The sequence below is a fragment of the Eschrichtius robustus genome, chromosome 9 (genome assembly GCF_028021215.1).
Source record: "Eschrichtius robustus isolate mEscRob2 chromosome 9, mEscRob2.pri, whole genome shotgun sequence".
In the NCBI taxonomy this organism is placed as follows: domain Eukaryota; kingdom Metazoa; phylum Chordata; class Mammalia; order Artiodactyla; family Eschrichtiidae; genus Eschrichtius; species Eschrichtius robustus.
In genome coordinates, this window is record NC_090832.1 from 25,493,570 (window position 1) to 25,509,836 (window position 16,267).

Below are 16,267 nucleotides of genomic sequence, written 5' to 3' on the forward strand. Positions count from 1 at the left end.
CACAGAAATCAGCTCTCTGAATGACGATGCAATTTTCAGTGTTTCCTGAATCCAGATTATTTCACTTAACCAAGAATGTACGGATTCTGAATATAGTACTGGCAAAATTATTTTTTCTTGACTAAAGAACTAGCTTCAAACCCACTTCTTTTTTTTTTTAAACATCTTTATTGGAGTATAATTGCTTTACAATGGTGTGTTAGTTTCTGCTTTATAACAAAGTGAATCAGTTATACATATACATATGTTCCCATATCTCTTCCCTCTTGCATCTCCCTCCCTCCCTCCCTCCCTTTCCCACCCCTCTAGGTGGTCACAAAGCACCGAGCTGATCTCCCTGTGCTATGCAGCTGCTTCCCACTAGCTATCTATTTTACATTTGGTAGTGTATATTTGTCTATGCCACTCTCTCACCCTGTCACATCTTACCCCTCCCCCTCCCCATACCCTCAAGTCCATTCTCTAGTAGGTCTGTGTCTTTATTCCCATCTTGCCACTAGGTTCTAAAAATATGGAACGCTTCACGAATTTGCGTGTCATCCTTGCACAGGGGCCATGCTAATCTTCTCTGTATCGTTCCAATTTTAGTATATGTGCTGCTGAAGCGAGCAGCAAACCCACTTTTTTACTTTTATGAATTTGAATCTCAACTTAAAAAAAAAAAAAAAAAAGAAGAAGAACCATTTTTAGTTTCACCAAAAAAGTATCCTGGGCCACAGATGAAAAAAAAAAATTCTTTAGGTTATGTTGGGCAGAATGCGAGTATCCAGTTCTTCCCCCAAAAGCCAACTAGTTTTATTCCCGTCAGTGTGATGCCACGTATGCTTGTAAGTGGCTTAGATGTTACTCACATTATGAAACTACAAAGCACACTTTTTCAATAATAATCCATGAAAAGGAAGTTCTTAGGAGAAATGACAAGGTGAAAGCTTTCCAGGTAGAATTATCATTTTTGTTTATGAATTTCTTAAGCACATGTGTCTAACTGTACAGTGAAGCAATGGCATAAAAATGCAGCAGCAACTTTACCTTCATGAGTAAATTGCATGTTGCCTTTGGGCCACATTTTGTCGGAATAACATTTCCTTCAAAGTCTTTGCTCTTTTTACTACATTTCTTCAGCAGAAAATATGACAAAAATTCCAGAGGTTGTCCTGAAAAATCCGCCCCCCAAGAAAATTTCTATTTCAAATACAGGTCAACAAAAGTGCAGCAGAAAACACATTTTTTAAGTAGAGTTTTCATCTCTCTACCTAATTAATTTGCAAGTCCAGAAAACAAAGTAACTGTTATTCAATTAGAGTCAGTAAATGGAGCTTTCCAGTTAATCTTGGTTCTCAGCTTATGGTCTCAGTTCAGTTAGGATGCCAAGGTCTTGTGGGAGGGTCTCAAGATCTTCAGAACCAAAGTGGCCCACACTTTTTAGCCAGATGAGGAAAGGGGACAGGACAACTCTCGTGTCTTACGGCAAAAGAAGGTCTGGGGGAGAGGCTCCAGCAGCAGAATTCCCGGGGAAAACACCCTGTGAGACTCCCAAATTTGGTTGCCTCTCTGACTGTAGGTTTGAGCACCACCAAAATTATATCATACAAGGTTATTTTAAAATAATTTGATGGTAATAAGTACCATGAACCTACACCAAACATGTTGAATAATTCATTGGTGTTTGGGGACAGTGCGGAGAATTTCAGGGCCTCAGGATCATCCCTGTGAACATCTCTGATCATATTATCAGCAAAGGTTTCCAGGGCCTTTACCACTGAGCTACCCGAGGATTGGCTAGTGCGGTGGGGAGCTGAGTCTTCAGGGAAGAAAATCATGGCTAACGGCAACTCCTCAGGCTTCTCACTGGACAGCGTACCCAGGAGATGTCTGGTGCTTACCCAGGAAGCCAAGTTGAAACCACGATAGATAAGGAGAGAGTGTCCAAAGATGTTGTTAAAGCACCCACAAAGTGGAATTACTACAGTGAGAGGGAAGGATTTGAGAAGTTTTCCTTGGAAAACTAGAGAGCTTATACAGCATCAGGTATGTTAATATCGCCCCTACTCCTGTCCTATTCTCAACTGCCCCTGAACTGAGCACTGCATACAACTGTCCCTCCGTATCCGCGGGGATTGGCTCCAGGATCCCCGCAGATACCAAAATTCTCGGGTACTCAAGTCTCTTATGTAAAATGGTGTAGTACTTGCATGTAACCTAGGACATCCTCCCATATACTTTAAATCATCTATTACTTAATACCTAGTACAATGTTAATAGTTGTCAGTGCACAGCCCAATTCAAGTTTTGCTTTTTGGAACTTTCTGGAATTTTTTTCCCCTGTATTTTCAACATGTGCTTAGTTGTCCTAGGATGCAGGACCCATAGGTGCAGAATCCACGGATACGTATGGCTGACTTATTTTATTTTCCTATAACCTTGCCATGGTCTTGGGGCAGAGTGTGTTCTGTACACTGCCTCTACTCACTGTGTCCTGGTATGTGGACTGACTTTTTTAGAAAAGCGTTCAAGATTTGTTTCTGATGAAAATGCTTCTTCAGGCTTTCCCCCATGCTTATGCCCAACCAAGTTACTGATTTGCTTATTTCTGTTCTTTTGTGTTCTCTTTCCCTTCCTCTCTTATCTAGCCTTCCTTGCCCTTCATCTTTTTACATCTGATTTCACACTTTCTCAGGTTTTCTGCCATAATTGCTTTCACTGTTGAATAATGTTTATGTGAAATATAAGCCACTAAACGTGTTTTTTAAAGCCACTTCTGACTGAAATTAACCACAAGACAGAAAACAATGCGTCATGTGATCAACTTTAAATTATCGAGATTTTTCCTATATGTCTATTTTATGCAGCTAATACATCTTGGGTTCAGAATCTCTCAGTGGCTTTTTTTCATAAACTGATGCACTTTCTCTGAGGAATTGTGTCCCAGAGGGATAAACTGGTAAAAAACAATAAATGCAAACTAAAAATTTATTTAAGTTTGGGGTTTTGTAGTTTGTTTTATTCAAAGCAACACTTACAGAATTTTCTTTTGAAAGTTCTATCAATCCCTCTGCCAGAGCTTGTATAATTTCTTGGTTATTCAGAATGTTAGCCATACTCATGGTGTCAGATACAAATTGCCCTGAAAATATAAGGTGATAGGCCTGTAATTAAAATATGTAAGAGATATGATCAAGAAGAAAACTCAGTCCTCACAGTTGCTTGTTAGTGGATAAAAATGCAGACTAAGAATAAAAATTCTACTATGCCATGTTATCTGCCATGATAAAATAGAAAATGAGCAAAAGCATCTAAATGTGTAGCATATAGAAAGTACCCACCCTGACAAAGCTGATATTGAATGAAATCTATAAATTGGACAAGGAAAGAACATGTGAAAATAAACCTTATAAAGTTTAGATTCTCAATTCCACCAAAAACTCTTCCATATTCTGCATTAACTTTGTGCTCAAATCCGTAAATATTTTAAGTCCATAGGAAATAACATACAAACATACATACACAGACATCTTCTACATTTTAAAAATATTTTGAAAAACTTGCATTTATTTGAAAAACAACCTTTTTCCATTTGACTTTTCATTGCTTATGACATACATGACATACTTCTATCATTCATCTTTCCACTTTTCTTTCTAGTCCTTAATATCTGTGAAAGAATCAGGAAAAATAATTTCTCCTTATTTATAGCCTCATAACTTTTAAAATATTGGTTGAACATCTACTAGATGTGGTAGAGTTAAAACCAAGAAGACAAATCCCTGCTTTGGAGACCTTTGTGTAAAGAGATGTAGGCATATGTTGACAGATAAAATATCCGCATGCATATTTGTGTGTTACAGCTCTTGTGTAGACAGTAATTATGTTAACAGATGTCAAATAAGGAGCAGGGCAGGGGAAGGGAAGAAGTAAGGCATATGACTTGATTGGTACAGTGCTTCAGTGACATGTGAAGAGTTAGGGAAAAATGAGTAGGCAGTTAAAGATGCAGGAGAAACCTATTTAAATAGGTGGGCTTTGTTTGTTTGTTTGTTTTTAAATACTTCATTTTAAAAAACTGACTAGTTTAGATGAAGATATAAAGTTGAGACAGGAAATTGTTTCCAGAAGACTTTATTGTGATAATTGGATCATGCGTATGATGTGTAAATGAGAAAACACATTCAGTGATGTCCAATAGGCTTGTCCATGGAGCCCATCACCAAATTAAATATTTTAGATAGAAAATAAGTAGAACTTAATTATAGAACAATTTAAGTCATGGGTGCTGTGGTCTAAGAGATGCTTAATTGGGATGTTGGCAATTAACTTTTAGAGCAAATTGTAGAGGGAAAAGGACCGAACTCTCTGGCTTAGCAAACAGTGAATTTTGCCTAGGTAAACAATTGACTGACACAGAATTAATAAGATGGTAAAATTTGAACCCAGGAACTAGCTTCAGCATTTTGAAGATGAATATATTTTTTCATAGTGGATATTCATGATATTTTGAAAGGAGATATGAAAAACAAAGGGAATAAAGTTTTACCAAAGATGCGTAAGAGTCAACTTTTACTTGTGCATTCCTACACTTGTATTCACTCTGGATGTGTAACAAGCTTCAAAATTAAGCTGCAACAGAAGTAGCAAGAGTTCTTACCTGTCATCCTGCCACTTATGTTCTTCTGCAACTCCTTGAAGAGAGGACTTAGTTGTTTCCTTACTGATTTCAAGGTGTCTTCCAGGAAGTCGGTGAGGCTGGACCATGTCTGCAGCTTTGATTCGCTGAAGTAGGTGGAAGGGGGCGCCCTTTCCCACTGTCGTCCCAGCCAGTCACTAAGAACTGACATTATTTTCTCCTTTTAGTATCGCAGACTTAAGCTCAGATGAAAGAATTCTTCTTGTATACAGTATGAAAAAAAACTTAATTGCATTTATATCAGGCTTATTATTCTTTCTCATTAGAAGACTAAGATAAACACCCATAGTCTGCTTTCAAAGGTAAAATTAGAAACGCAAAAAGGATGCAATGAATAATTTCAAATGCCTATCTACTCTTTGATGGATAAGACTGACATGTTATACTGTATTTGAAATCAAAAATTAAATAGCTGCTGGATTTTTGCATCAGAAAGCAGAATAGACATCCAAGTAAGGATATACAGTTGTATGTTTACATCCTAAAAATAAAAATACAGGAAAACTCCACTCTGCCTGGTTTCCCCATTGTGTCATCCAAAGTCATCCCCATTGTAGCCAAGCCTGTATCTTGTTTACATCATGTCAAGCTACTCTCTCTCTACAAATATCTCTACAAGACTGTACTGGGTGCTTAAGAAAGTTCCTCTCCTTGAAAATCAGTGACTGAATGATACAGGGCCAAGTGAAATTTGATTTTCTGTCCTAAATGGACAGTTTGATTCTTCTCCCCACATTTTTGCTGATACATGTGAAAATATTTGTCACATGTTCTTCTAGAAGGAGAAGAAGAAGAAGAGTGGGAAAAGGAGGAAGAGGAGACAGAGGAGGAAAAAAAGAAGAAATCCTGTTTTATAAACAGCAGTGTCTGCACCCTGCTGTCTCTGCAAGGCTGATTCCTCCCTGCACGGGGCCAAGTATGCTCTCATTGCATGATGGTGCTATATAAACTAAAATTAACAAACACTTCTGCTACAAAACTATATTAGGTCAATGTGCTTTTTGTTGTATCTATATGGAAACTTTTCCCTTACAAGTCTCCCAATCATGCCAGCTTTCCTCAGTCTTGAAAGGCCCTTAGCGTTCAGGATTAGAGAAGCAATACTTTATATAGTTTTACATCACTCCGAGTCCTCTTTGATAGAAGGCGAGGGATTTTTAAAGGGGTAAATGATTAACATTATTATAGCAAAGCAATCTGACTCTCTCTGTTGGTCAGCCTATGTTACATTTTGATCCAACAGTTGCAGCTTTAGTATCTAAATGAACTTTTGCTTTCACGTGTATTTCACCTTTGTTCTTCCTCTCTGATAATGAAACTTGAGCCAGCCCCTTCACCGTCTCTTTATAGCTGCAATTCATTTTTCCAAATGAAAGCACATTGATAATGTTTTACTAAGAAAAATTGTTCTCTGTATTTAGTATTTCTCTAAATCAGCTGCTATACATCTTTGTTTAGCTGTTAAAGCTGGTGTTTTCAACGGAGTTTTTGCAAGTGATGGTTTGAAGCAAATATTTGCAGTAATAATCCCCTTCTGAGCAATAATAATCCCCTTGTGAGTGATGAGAAATGACCTAGTTTGGGAAGTGACAGCATTCCTTCAGAGAGGAATGAACCATCGCCAGAACCAGGATTATGAGCTGTGCTTTGTCCTTGGTGATCCTGGAGTTGGTGGGTGTCATTGGGCACGGTGGTCAGTGCCCATATTCCCTTACTGTGTTGGTACGAGCCGGTGGCAATTCCAGTGGGGGGCGGTCAATAACGTGCCAGTCAGTTGAGACAGCTGAGAAAGAACTTCTGTTCCTGCCTCTGCACAGCCAAAACTACTTTCATTAGTTTGCTCACAGGTTTTGCCATGAACAGTTAAATATTACTTAGAAGCGCTAATGAGCTGGCCAAGAAAGGCCACTTGTAGGTCTCGTCTTCAATTCAAATCCCTCATGGAATAGTCCATCAACACTTTGCAGTTCACCCCTAAGTGCTGAAGTCCAGACACTTTATTCAGGAGGACTGACAACAGGGTGGAGGAAGAGGCAAGAAGTTTGACCTGGTGCTTATTTTCAAATTTGGAATTCTCGGGCCAAAGACAGAGAAAAGTCTACATGTATTTTCTAAAATAGTCTGATTCAAAGAAGTCTCATTGTAAGGGGATAGATTTAAAACTGTTAAACACATAATGGAATACAATGGTCAACTTTTAGCATTAATTTTACCCCTTCTTCGGTGACACAGCATATAGATTGAACTACCTCAAATGAAACTATAGGGTAATATATTTTAATTCTTTGTGGTCTAGGAGTAAATAATTACTCCAACTTGTTTCAATTGTTTGCAACGAGATGGTAGTGGCTCAAAGGTCGGGGTGTCTCTCACTTATTGGTGTCTAATGTTTTCATTGACAAATAGATCAATGAAATTAAAGAGCATTCATAAGTGTACCTACACATATATAGTCAATTGATTTCAACAAAGATGCAAATGAAATCCGCTGGGAAAAGGATGGTCTTTACAAGGAATGGTGCTGAAATAATTTGATAGATAGCCACATGTGTTTAAAAAAAAAAAAAAAACTTCAATCCATACCTTGTGTTCTATTTTAAAAAAGAAAAATCATAAATCAAATGGATCACAAACCCAAATTTCAAACTTAAGACTATAAACAGTTTAGGAGAAAACACAGAAGTGACCTTGGTTAGGTAGAGTTTTTAGATAGGACATCAAAAGCATGATTTATAAAGCTTAAAGATTGATAAATTTGACTTTATCAAAATTAAGAATTTCTTGTCTTCGAAACAAACTGTTCAGAGAAGGAAAAGATAAGTCATAGACTGGGAGAAAATATTTGCAAACAACTTTTCCAGAATATACAAAGATCTCTCAGTAAAAAACAAAAAAACCTAATTTTTAAAATGAGCAAAAGGTTTGAACAGACACTTCACCAAGGAAGACAAATGGCAAATAAGCACATGGAAAGATGCTCAGCGTCATTAGTCATTAGAGAAAATGCAAATTAAAACCACAATGAGATACCATGACACACCCACTTGAATGTTTCAAATTAAGAAGACTGACCCTACCAAGTGTTGGGCAGCTGGAGTGGAAATATAAAATGACACAACCACTTTGGAAAACAGTTTAGCTTTTCTTTTTTTTCTTTTTTCCTAAAGTTAAACATACACCTATCATATGAGCCATTCATTCCACTCCTAGGTATTTTCCCAAGAGAAATGAAAGCATATGTTCACAGCAGCTTTACTTGTAAAAGCCCCAAACTGGAAAGAACTCAAATATCTATCAACAGGTGAATGGAACAAATTGTGGTATATCTATACAATATAATCATTCCCAGCAGTAAAAAGGAATGAACAATTGATAACAGCATGAAGTGGATGAATCTAAAATAATTATTTGGAGTGAAGGAAGCCTGACAAAAAAAGCATGCATACTGTATGATTCCATTTATGGAAAATTCTATAAAGTGCAAACTAATATATTGTGAAATCAGTGGTTGCCTTGGGTTGGAGTGGAGAAGCAGAGTGAGAAATTGCAAAGTGGCAGGAGGAAACTTTGGGGGATGATGAATGTGTTCATTATCTTGATTGGTTTATGGTTTCACATAGTGCGTAGACAGACATATGTCAAAATTTATCAAATTAGGGACTTCCCTGGTGGCACAGTGGTTAAAAATCTGCCTGCCAATGCAGGGGGACACAGGTTCGATCCCTGGGCCGGGAAGATCCCACATGCTGAGGAGCAACTAAGCCCATGCGCCACAACTACTGAGCCTGCACTCTAGGGCCCACGAGCCACAACTACTGAAACAAGCGCGCCTAGAGCCCGTGCTCCGGAACAAGAGAAGCCCGCGCACCGCAACGAAGAATAGCCCCTGCTCGCCGCAAATGGAGAAAGCCCGAGTGCAGCAACGAAGACCCACCATAGCCAAAAATAAATAAATAAAAATTTAAAAGTCACTTTAAAAAATTTATCAAATTACACACTTGAAATACTGTATATCAATTGTACCTTAATAAATCTGTTTAAACAATTTAAGTAATGCCGAGAAAGATGAGTTTTAGGTGTCTGACTTACGCAGTAACTGGTGAATGATGACATCTTAAGTGAGGAATCCTGGGGGAGGGGGAGGTTTGTGCTGGGAGGCAATCTAGAGTCTGCTGTAGGCGTGTGAACTTTGAGATGCCTATTAGCCATGCAAACTAAATACCCATGCAAACTAAACACCCACGTGAAGATGTCGAGCAAAGGCTAGATATGAGTGCAGCTGAGAGATTTTAGAGCTGGAGACATAAGTTTGGGAGTCTTCAGCATCCAGATTGAATGTAGAGTCATAGGAATAAATGAGGCTCCCTAGGGGAAGAGTGTAGTCGTGGAAAAGAAGCGAGCCCGAGATCAAGCCTGGGACACATTTAAGGGTCTCGAGAAGGAGGAGGAGGAGCCAGCCAAGGAGTCTGAGGGGAAGAGACCCCTGAGGTAGGAGGAAAACAAGGAGAGGGTAGTATTAGGGAAAGCACGGGAAGAAGGAGAGTTTCCAGAAGTATTCATCCTCCTCGAATGCTGCTGAGAGGTCAAGGCCAGGTGAGGATGGAGAAGGGACCATTGGATTTGGGCACATGAGAGTCACTTATAGTTTTCCCAAAGTGATTTCAGCAGGAGACCACTTGGAGGAGCGTGAGGGGTGAGTGAGAGGTGAGGAAGGTAGAGGCAGTCAGCTAGACCAGTGTTTCTCCAGGTGTGGCCCCCGGGTTAAGCAGGGTCAGCATCACCTGGGAACTTGTTAGAAATGCAAATTCTCAGCCCCTGTGCCAGACCTACTGAATCCGAAACTCTAGGGTGGGACCCAGCACTGCGGATTGTAACAAGCCCTCTGTGAGTCAAATACACGTGAAAATTTTGAGAACCACTGGTATAGTCCACTCAAAAACTGGTGAGACAAAGTTTATGGTCTCTCTCTCTTTGGGGGGGGGGGGAGCGAGAGGGGAGGAGCTACTACAGGTGTTCTTGATCTGATAGGAATAATCCAATAAAGAAAGAGGACTGAGGCTGCGGGAGAGGATTTGAGCATAGGAGTGATGTCTTGGGAAGGTGAAAGGCGATGTGTTACAGAGTCCAAGCGGAGTAGTTGATGTTTGCTTCGAGCAGGGGTGCTTCTTCCATCGTAACAGAAGGGAAGACAGAATGAAGGTAAGAGGTGGGGTAGGTGGTGGATTCTGTGGTGGGTGGTAAATTAAGGAGTTTCCTTAGGGAAGTAAAAGGTGAAATCAAGTGAGAGGGTTATTGAAAGATTGACTAAAGGAGAGAAGGGACAACATAGTCATTTTAAGAGTGGGAAAACGAATTTACCGAGGAAATGTGATAGGACTGCTTATCAGAGCTGCAATCCCATTTGATATTTATGCCATTAAAGTTAGATCAGTAAGAACAGTTGTATTACTCTTTCCAACAGTCTTCAGCTGCTTTAGTTCAGGCAAGCATAGATTATGCAGATGGTTGCGTTTTAACCAGCATTGGGACTTAGCCAAATGAGCTGGGATTTGGCCAGGAGAAAAAGAAACAAAGAAGTTCAGATTCTTTGCAAGAGAGTAATGATAATGACGAACCATTAAATCCAAGTTTAATGAGGAAGGAACCAAGGTCGAAGGCATGGTGACAGAGAGTGAAAAAGTGGGAGTGTGTGCATTGGAGGTCCTCAGAGGAAGAACTGATAGAGTGGGAATATTTGAGTATATGATTTGGAAGTGGTACTCGGAGAGACAGATGCTTGAGATCAAGATTTCAGAGATGATACAGCTACCGGGGAGGACAAGCTCAAGAGTGATGCCTGAGGTGGTGGGAAAGAGATTTGTGACTGAGAAGCCTGGGCCTTCTGACTGAACCAGGGGCTCGATGGTTCACCCAGGTGGAAATTATATTTGACACGAAGTTCAGCGATGATTTTGGAGCCCAGAATGGCTATGGGAAATCCATTGTTTGAGGACCATTAAGTTTCACTTGAGACCATTTTTGTGTCACCAGATCTATTATTCTTTTCCCCTTTCACCCTCATTCTCTCGGCCTTTGAATACTTTACTTTCCCTCATCCTTTCTTTTTTTCCAAAACAAATTTTAGAAAATTTGTTTTGCTCTCATTTTAAAAGTAATACTAGTTCACTACAGAAAATAGAGGCAAATAAAAGAGATACAAGAAAAAGGAAAAAAAAAAAAGAAAGGAAAACTCACTCATCCAACTATTGTTAGCATGTTGGTATACATCCTTCCAAACCCCTTTTATACACACACACCACCACCCCCCTCCCCGACACATACACAGGATTTAAGCATTGGGATCACACCTTCCACATACTTCGTAACTTACTCTTTTCAAACTGATTTTAAAAGTAGGAAATTTGAAAAACACATCCAGAAATAGATGGTGTTAATAGTTTGCTATATTTCCTCCTAGAGTTTTCTATGCCTATTTTCTACATAGTTGAGATTATATAATTGTAGTAACTGTAAAAAAAATTTTTTTTACAATAATTTATACTTTGTTTTCTTTTAAACTCCTTCCTATCCTTTTGCTTTTTCCTTTGCCTCGTGGAATCCTGCCAGGGTCATGCTTTGTATGTATTGAATAGTTCAGTGAAATATGAGGATTAAGAACTTTAAAACTCACAGTTCCCTAAGGAATGGGTAGTAAGAAACAGTTTGAGAAACTTTAATTTCATACTCCCTCTCCTCTGCTTGATTAAAAAAACAGACAAAAAAACATAGCCCATGAGTCCATGAATACAGAGCTTTTATTTAACAGATATCTGTTAAATATGGCTGATATTAGACAGGTAGGCACTTAAGATTATCAGCTACCACACATCTTTACAAGGCACTTCACCGTTTTTAATACTCAGAAGAAACAGAAATAAATTTCCTGGCTGGCTCTTGCCACTAGTGACTTTATTTCTTTAGGGACAGTTACTCTGACCACTAACCCTGATGCCCTTTCCCCCTAAATACCTGAGTCTGTGAAGTATAAAGAGAAAAAGAAATAAAAAATAAATGTGACTGAATCATTTGAACTGATGGCATTTTATAAATCCACAAAATACCATCACGCAGTAGGTATGACCACTGCCTCTCAAAACTGACCTGATGCTCCGAGTGGTACAAAGAGGTCCACGTGACCCCCTTCTTCTTCAGGGGCCACATAGCTTCCTAATTTCTCCCAGAAGTCTCTCACTTCAGGCCTCAGTAAATTTTTAATACCAATTTTATAGCCTGAGGGGGAAAGATCAAACTGTCATATCTGCTCTAACACTGTTCACCACCATCTAGAAAACAAAACCAGAGCTGTAGGAACCAAAGCCCATTACTTTAGAACACTTATTAATAAATTAAAAACAGTGAATATGTAATCTGTGATTTTTAAAGACTATTGTTTTTCTTCAAAAGCTATAGGAGGAAGATAAGCTTTCCCCTTCATTGGTTCCTTTTTAAATTATTTTGTTTCTTTTCTAAGAGGGGAAATTTAAGTGCATTTGTACCTCCACCACTCAGAGAGAAATACTAACAAATTATTTTCCTCTAGCTTTTTTCTTTGTACACACCCATGCACAGAGACATATATACTACTTTTAAAAATAATAAAATCGAAATCATACAATTTTGTAATGGACTTCTTAAAAAGATTTTGTTTTCTTCTTAATTATGAATTTTCAAATGATCAATATTGATAAATATTTCCCATTTAAATAAATATTAAAACCACTGTTCTTTTAATTCAACAACCAAATAAACCTTTCATTGTGATATAGTTAATTCATTGGCAGCAGACAGGTTGGAAAGTCATTGAAGCCATTGATTTTTCCCAAAACTTCATGCCACTTTCTGGAGGTCACAGTTCAACTGAATAGAGAACCGCCACATGGTTACATTTTGGTTTTTACCTAAACCTCCATTACATTCATAGTCAAGTAAGTAATTATGGCATAGTCTTATGTAAAGAAGACAAATAGGAGAATGGACTCATTTGATTCCAGTTTATTCACCCTAACTCTGTCACCATTTATCCTCTGTGCCCAGCATTATGCATTTTTAAACATTAGAGAAACTATCTATGGCCCACATGGAGATCAAAACTCTGATCTTGCTTTCATGTGGATCCATTAAGCTAGCCAGTTGTAAATGATCAAAGTCAATTCCTAGATGCCCAAAAAGAAAAGTGATTTCACACCTTGAAAGCAACCATTTTGTTACAAATAAGAAATTTTTGCAAAAATTTTCTAGGTAAGCCATTGAATGTAGTCTACTAATGCCATCCCTTACATATGTGCTTATGTGTGTATTAATGCATGTATATATACACATATATACATACATATATATAAATACATGCTTCCTATGTCTTCTTTGTGCTTCCTTTTTCTTATATTGAAATTTAAAATATATAACTTCATTATAGAAAGCATATTTTCATCTAATGGCACCCTCGTTAAGTAGATCACAAAGTAGGATTTCTGACATTTTTCTTTTGAGAGATGGTAGTTACATGATATTATTAAGTTCCTTGGTCATTCCAAAGAAAATTTAAAATAATTTGTGTCACTTTGCTCTTTTAAGGATTAAGTGCAACAAATTCGATTCAGTAAAAATGTATTGGACACCTACTAAATGCAAGGCAGTTTGGGTCTTTAATACTTTTTAAAAAATAATTTTGATTTATGGTTATTTTTATTGCTTCTGATTTTTAAAACTGTTTGGGTCTGTACATTTCCACCTAGATCAGACTGCTTTCCTTTTAGAAGATGAATCATTTTCATACACATGGTGACCAAAAGATTGCCATACGTCCTCTAGGGGAGATGAAAAAAGACCCGATTCAAAAAAGGACTGGCCTCCTAACACACTCTGTACCTCATATGCAGGAGTCCGAGATGATATTAATATGAAGTGTGGCTGGAGAGCATGGGAAGAGCTGCTGTCATTTTTATAAACTCCATGCCAATTTTTCTTTGATAATATAAAGGGTAGGAATGGCATCCAGAAACATTGCTTCTGTAGGGAAAAAGGGAGAATAAGTGACGTTTTGATTTCCTCTTAATCTGACTTTGACAAGTGAGCACCAGTACGTCCTCTGGACATCAGTTATCCTGGACGTGGCAAGCGGCCTCAGTGCCTCAGTCTCTCCCTGCGGTTTTCAGGGACAGCGGCAAATGGGGCTCCTGGGCGAGTGGGTCCAAAGCTGCCCTCTGGGCCTCTCCTCCTGCATTCGTGGGACGCCAGAAAGGGCTCTTGGAACTTACTTTTGTGGGGCACTTAAAACCAATGTAGTGACATACTTAAGGGCTCAAAATGACATTTGTAAAAGGAGCAGCCAAGAGATTTTAAATTTCCTTAATCACCTGGGCCTCACGATTTTCTGAGTAGTGTCCATTCTCTCCACAGTCACCCCTCCCCCATCACCATTCAGATAGGCTTACTCCCTACAAAAAAGTTTCTGGAAAAATGTTACTTTTGCTCAATAACTTTATACAGAAAATATGCTGTGTCCACAATATAGCCTCTTTGCGGGGTTAAGAATATTTAAAACGTAAATTTTGAATGTCATGTATCTCCCTCTTCAAGAAGCATGTTTAAGACCACTGTTCTTGAAGATTAAGGAACTATTTGTATTGCTGTTTCATAGGATAAGAGCCATATAATTATACAAGATCCCTGCATGTTAGCTGAATTATTCTAGAATGAATTCTTGGTGTCATAGGATGGTCCTCCACCTTCAGTAGATGGAGGTTTGCTTACCGCTTGGGCAAAGCTTCTAAAGATGCCAAAACAAGTTGTTTCTCCAAAGTTTCGTGTAATCCCACTCTATCCCTCACAGTCTGGGAGAGACGTGGTTGGCATTTGGATTTGAACAATCTAGAGCAGCATGTTCCATTCACCCAAGGGGGTCGAACTTTGAGCAAATCCTCTGAAAAACAAACAGCAGCAGGCTCGGGTGTTTACTTCATGTTTCTCCCAGCCAAGTCTACACAGTTAAGGGCATAAAAATAAAGCTGTTCCAAGGCAGTATTCCAGATGGCAGTAATTATAGCCACTTTTTACACACTCTTTGGTTTTCTTATCCTCTCAGCTCTGTGGCAGCAAGTTACCAGTCACTTCAGGTCAAGAAACAAAGCTCAGAGAATAAACAACTCTTTTCTTGTAGAAACCAGTTCATCAGTTTGTAGGCTTTACCTCATTTTTGGCCTTCTTGGCTTCAAGTAATTTGCCATTTGTTACAATCTCACAGAGGGTGAGTCAGTGAAAAAAAAGATGGGAGAACTCTAATCAGGTTTGCTCATTACCTTTACACACCGTGTAAATCAGAAGGCTTAGCTCAGAGAGTATCTCATCCCTATTCCCTTTCCACTAAAAAAAAAAAAGTCATTATTCCTGCTTCCATTTCCATTTTCATTTTTCCTCCGTTTTCACCAATCCTAATTCTTCCGAATTGTCCTGATCCTATTTATTTGCTTTTGCCTGTATTTGTACTTCTCTCTCCTTATTTTTGGTCTCACAGAGGCACTGACATTTGACCATACATATTTTATCAGAAATCTTTTTGTTTTTCTTAATTAATAGTGAAGAAAAAAAGAGTTTGTCCTGAGATACTTTAGAGAATGCCACTTACAGGCTGTTTCAGAAAGACCTCGCTATCTTCCGTGGGAATTTGTATGTAAATCCATTGGTTTCTACAATACTTGGTTAAGATATAAAGTTGTAAAATGCCACTCACTCTTACGTAGTGCAATTTTCTCCCAAATTATTTTCCTTAGGCACTTTTCTCTTTGCCTCTCCTGTAGTTGCTCATCTTCTGTTTTGGGTTCATTCAGGGTCCCATAAAGAGCTGCGGCTTCCCTAGGGGTTAGCCAATCTAAGCTGGACACACAAACAATGTAATGGTGCTTCCAAGCACCATACTCACTATCTGTTGGCATATAGGGCAGAAACCATCCAAACTTCATGCATTTGGGCATCCATAAGCAATCCTTCAGAAAAAGAAATGAAAAACAAAAGTTACAAGGACCATTTCCCAGTAATAATCTTTTCAGGTACACAGATCATTTTTTCTTATTGCATTGAGATTTCTAGTGCAGTTGACTTGCCATCTAAACTTGACTCTGAGAAATAAGAAGCATACACCTTACTACACAGGAAAAATATTCTTTGATGAACATGTTTATTATATATGAATATATGTATTAGTCATCTTTGTACACTTATTCAATGCTCTCATAGCATTTGGTTACTTTAACCCCAGATTTTGAGAATTCTGCTTCTAGCAATGGTATAGTAGTTTGTCTCAGACCAACCCTCCCACTGGGACCCGTATGATATTGCCAATAGGCAACCAGTTTTGAGATATGAAAACTGCAAATTTCATGTAGTTTCACCTAATCAAATATCTAGACAAAATACTATAAAACAATGACCTGAGCTACCAATTCAATAAGGACTTGTGCAACCAAGACCTCAGAGAGGAGGAAAACCCAGAGAGGTAATATCCTGATTTGGCCTCATTTTTCACTTCAAGGCACTTGACAGTTCCAAAGTAAA

General features: G+C 38.5%; 1 protein-coding gene and 1 non-coding gene across 2 annotated transcripts in view; both read right to left on the minus strand.

The window, feature by feature from the left end:
* ECT2L (epithelial cell transforming 2 like) overlaps window positions 1-16,267 on the minus strand; it is a 60,557-nt gene that overhangs the window by 22,258 nt on the left and 22,032 nt on the right. Inside the window, 9 exon segments of the mRNA XM_068550820.1 lie at window positions 3,021-3,124; window positions 4,643-4,825; window positions 6,397-6,430; window positions 6,432-6,490; window positions 11,822-11,950; window positions 13,579-13,690; window positions 13,693-13,726; window positions 14,471-14,639; window positions 15,447-15,699. Coding sequence (XP_068406921.1) covers window positions 3,021-3,124; window positions 4,643-4,825; window positions 6,397-6,430; window positions 6,432-6,490; window positions 11,822-11,950; window positions 13,579-13,690; window positions 13,693-13,726; window positions 14,471-14,639; window positions 15,447-15,699 — 1,077 coding nt within the window.
* Window positions 506-612, minus strand: LOC137769739 (U6 spliceosomal RNA). The gene has a single exon (XR_011075056.1). It is a non-coding gene; the product is annotated as a U6 spliceosomal RNA (small nuclear RNA).